General features: G+C 24.7%; 2 protein-coding genes across 2 annotated transcripts in view; one reads left to right on the top strand and one right to left on the bottom strand.

Moving 5' to 3' along the window:
* Nucleotides 1-4297, top strand: part of LOC126899363 (phosphoglycerate mutase 1-like) — a 96658-nt gene that overhangs the window by 77144 nt on the left and 15217 nt on the right. The gene's annotated exons all lie outside the window — the stretch shown is intronic.
* LOC126898274 (MATH and LRR domain-containing protein PFE0570w-like) overlaps nucleotides 1-4297 on the bottom strand; it is a 14953-nt gene that overhangs the window by 2935 nt on the left and 7721 nt on the right. Inside the window, exons 7-11 of the mRNA XM_050672214.1 lie at nucleotides 2697-3383; nucleotides 2461-2624; nucleotides 1657-2394; nucleotides 1218-1427; nucleotides 1052-1155 (exon numbers count right to left, since the gene is read on the bottom strand). Of these exons, the coding sequence (XP_050528171.1) occupies nucleotides 1052-1155; nucleotides 1218-1427; nucleotides 1657-2394; nucleotides 2461-2624; nucleotides 2697-3383 (1903 nt within the window). The remainder of the gene's footprint in view (nucleotides 1-1051; nucleotides 1156-1217; nucleotides 1428-1656; nucleotides 2395-2460; nucleotides 2625-2696; nucleotides 3384-4297) is intronic.

Raw genomic sequence — 4297 nt, 5'->3', positions numbered from 1 at the left:
TTAAGTTGAAAAAGTTAATTTTTTGTGAAAAAGTTGTCATTTTAAATCCCCCTCTGTGGGCAGGTAAAGGGTCAGATATAAAAAAAATATATACCAAATGATAGGTAAAGACATCATGCATCTATACAAAAAAAATTATATTGATCCATACATCTTTCAAAAAGTTATAGCATATAAAAAGTTAAAAATTTAAAAAAAAAATTTTTTACAAAAATCTTATTTTTTTTATAAACTTTGATGTCTGTTTTCACCATGAAGATAAAATAAAGTCCGAAATTTTTTTTTCGCATAATAAAGTAAATTACATTAGCTTTAATTTAAGATATATATAAAAGTGTCAGACTTTCCGGAACACTTTCAAAATTTAAGTTGAAAAAGTTCTACTTTCTACATGCATTTTTTAGATTTGAACCCCCCTCGTATATAGGGAAATGGTCCGATTTAAAAAAACAGTATGTCAAATGAAAGATGTATATAAATACTATTCCTCATGAAAAAATTGTACTGATCCATACATTTTTCAAAAAGTTATAATATAAAAATTTACCAAATGAAAGGTAATAATATTATGCATCTATTTAAAAAAAAATTATATTGATATGTTTATTTTTAAAAAAGTTATGGCACTTTTAAGTAAAAAAAATTTCGAAAATTTCGAAAATTAGCGATTTTTAAATTCGTAATTTTTTTGGAGGTTTCCCCCATTCACGGGGAACGAAGAATTTTTTTCAATTTTTGAGGGTAATGTCTTCGACTAGATACAATTTGTGATCTTTTGACGTATCATTGAAAGAAATCGGTTCGGTGAGAGCTGAGAAAAAGTGGTAACAGACACAAAAAAAAAAAACATCTTAGTAAGACCAATACCTTCTCAGCTTCGCATCGAAGCTAAAATACATTATGACGTACAATACATTCCTATTTAAATAACACATATTGGCGCGCCTTATAAAAGGTTAAGATGTCATCGCACACGTTAAGTACATTAAATGTGTTAGTATCATTATAATTTTTTTTTCATTAGTTTAATAATACAAATTATTTCACTTACATATCTAATGGATAAACTGATAAACCTTTATTTTCCAAACAATAATTTGTTGTGTAATGATAATTATCTTTAGTATTATTATCACCAATTGCATTTATTAATACCTAAAATTAAATTTTAAATTTAAGTTTGCATATCTTTAGGTGATATCGTCTTTTTTTTTTACTTTCATTTTGCCAATAGTATTTTTATTACTATTTATATCATATATGTCGTATAATTCTTCAATATTTGTTTTCGTATTATTTGAATTAGAGTTAATAAATGCACTTAAATCCAAATACACTAATCCTATTTGTTTATCATTTTTAACAACCTGGTCATAACACTCTTGAGATAACTTTGTGCACCATAGTTGTAATATCAACCAATTTTCCTAAAATAAATACTAATATTATTTCTTTACAATTGAGAGATATGAAGTTCAATAGGAGAAATGTGAAATGTTCTATTTGATGATAAGTTAGTGTTATAATACGCATCATGTCAACGTCAGTTTTATGTCAGATAGGTCATTTCTTTAAAATTAACTGGTATACCAGTTCCCCTGTAATTAGTTATTATTGCCATTCCTTTAGGATTAGAAAAAAAAAATAACGTCGTACTTTCTTTAACGATTCTTTTGAATGGTAAAATATCCAAGTACAATTCCATTTTGGATTTTTATCTTCCACAACGTGTGATGTTGATAAAACTCTACCACTTATAGTTTTCATAGTTACATAAGTTGTGGGTAGTTTTTCTTCATTATCGCCGTTTAATTTAATCTTTGGTAAATTGAATGCATTAGAAATAATGACTTTAAATTTTAAAACATCTTCTTGAAATGTATAATGTTTAGAGTTTTCTTGAATTAATTTTATAGAATCACTGTTATGGTAATCGATTTCTATTACACTATTTATTGAATTGGTTAATTTTTCTACAGTAGTATAAGGATATTCATTTGTTGATTCATGTTTCGCGATACATTTTTCGGTTTGAGTATGTTGACTATTTATTAAAAGATTGGTTTGAGTATAATTATCAGATAAATTTCTATTTTCTTTATAAAACTTTGAAAATTCCTGTAATGATTTAAAATCTTTCGAGGTTAATATTGTATTATTATAAACAATATTTGAATTATTTTTAGGTAAAATTGTAGAATTAGAGTTATAAATATTATTTTCAAGGTTTGGAAGAGTATGGTAAACTCTTTTATAGTGTAAAGTTATATGCACATCATTATTGTATTGTTCACGACATTCAAATATTTTTGGATGCAAAAAAAAATCTTTTGTTACATACTTATTTTCATATTCATTTGACATTTCGACTATATGAGCCGTTAATATCATAACCTAAAAAAGTTAATTAGACTTCTTTAATTTTTTTATCTTTAAAATTTAAAGTTAAAAATATTTTACTTTTCCGATTATGATGTCGTTATTTTGAAAGAGTTTAATTTTAATAGATGTTTTATTGCAATTTTTGTAGAAATATTTTTTTAGTGATAATGTTGAAGGTAGGGTTATTAAATGAAGAACATTTGTGTTTCCAAATGTTCTGTATGTTCGATTGCATAAGATTACTGTAAATTAATTATTTAATTAAAATTCTGATATGCTTTACTTAAAAATAGTAGTAATAGTAAACCTCATACTTTTTCCCATGTTATCAGTAATACTTTCTGGAAATTGATAATTCACATAATTGAAAAAAGAGTCATATTTTTTTTCAATGGACAATGTTATTTCGTGTGTACAGCGAAATATATTTTGAACATCATAATCGATTGTTTTATTTAATATATCACAACAATCATCAATTTCAACTTGAATACCCATTTCTGATGTTTTTACTTTATTATTCTTGAATATCTCTACATCGGTCTGCACATTTGTATTGTTAGATTCTACACAAAACTTGGATGCACTGCGATCTGCCAGTAGTGGTTTATATTTTAAGTTTTCGGTTTGATTATTTGATTTGTTTTTTTTTAGATATGACGTCATAGAATCATTTATTGATAATTTTGGATGTTTATTTTTTAAATTTATAGATTTTACAACAAAATTATTATTTTCATTTGAATTTTGAAAAGTAAGACTTTTAGAAAACTCGTATGAAAGAGAGATATGACCCGTTACTTTATTGTTTAACCATATAGGAACTTTAATAAAACAAGTTTTGAAACATATAGTATTAAATCCTGACCATTCTAACATTGATTTTGTCTCTCCGATTAATGTTTTTTGATTATGAATCTTTACAAATGCTCTCAGAATGATTCTTTTAGCTGAACAACTTTCAAAATACATCGACAGACTGCTTTCTTTGAAATCAACTCCTACATTTAGTTTATATTTAAATTTTCATTAATTTTTTTGTTTTATCACAGATATTTATCAAATTAATATAATTTATTTAAGATATAATGCGTGTTTAATTAATAAAAATTAGACTATTTCATATAATAAAATTAATTAAATTCTTATAAAAATAACGACTGATACAATTTAAAAATAATTATTTCTTTCTTAAAACAAATGGTATATTAAATTACTAAAATTGTAAAATTAATTCTTGTAATTGTAACACTATTTTTTGTGCTTCTATAATAGAACATTATGAATAAACATCAACTCTTCTTAAAATATAGTGAGTGAAAATTAAAAAAAAATAGAATAATATTTAAGTCTACCACACTAAAATTCTACCAATGTGAACTAATTTAGTGATTGATAGGGGCGTTTAGTGACCAAATGATAACTTTTTTATCATTTTCTTATGTACACATAGCTTGTTTAAAAACCCATTGAAGCTAAAGATTTTAATTTTAAGGAAATTTATTTCACTATTGTACACACATAACTTTTTAGAGCATAAAAAAAAAAAAAACCCAGCACAGGGGGGTCGCGGCACAGTGGTGACGTGGCATAGTTGGATCAAGTATAATGATATCTGACAGTGATTAAAATCACTATCAAAAAAAAACACTTCGATGCAAATCTTTAGATAGTGTTTAATTTTAAAAAATTGGTGGATTATTCCAAAAGCTTCATAAACTGCTAGTTCCTTATTAATATCCTGATTAAGACAAAGTATGTCGAATAAAAAAGAGATTATTAGAAAATAGTATTTCCCATAAAAAAATTATATTGATCAATACACTTTTCAATAAGTTATAGCATTATAATGTTAAAAATGTAAAAAATAAAATTGAGAATTTTCACACAATAATAGCATTTGGTAGCCATTTTC

The sequence above is a fragment of the Daktulosphaira vitifoliae genome, unplaced genomic scaffold (genome assembly GCF_025091365.1).
Source record: "Daktulosphaira vitifoliae isolate Bord-2020 unplaced genomic scaffold, ASM2509136v1 Scaffold_2, whole genome shotgun sequence".
Lineage (NCBI taxonomy): Eukaryota > Metazoa > Arthropoda > Insecta > Hemiptera > Phylloxeridae > Daktulosphaira > Daktulosphaira vitifoliae.
Note: the sequence above shows the minus strand (reverse complement) of the source record. Positions and strands in the feature narration are given on the sequence as shown.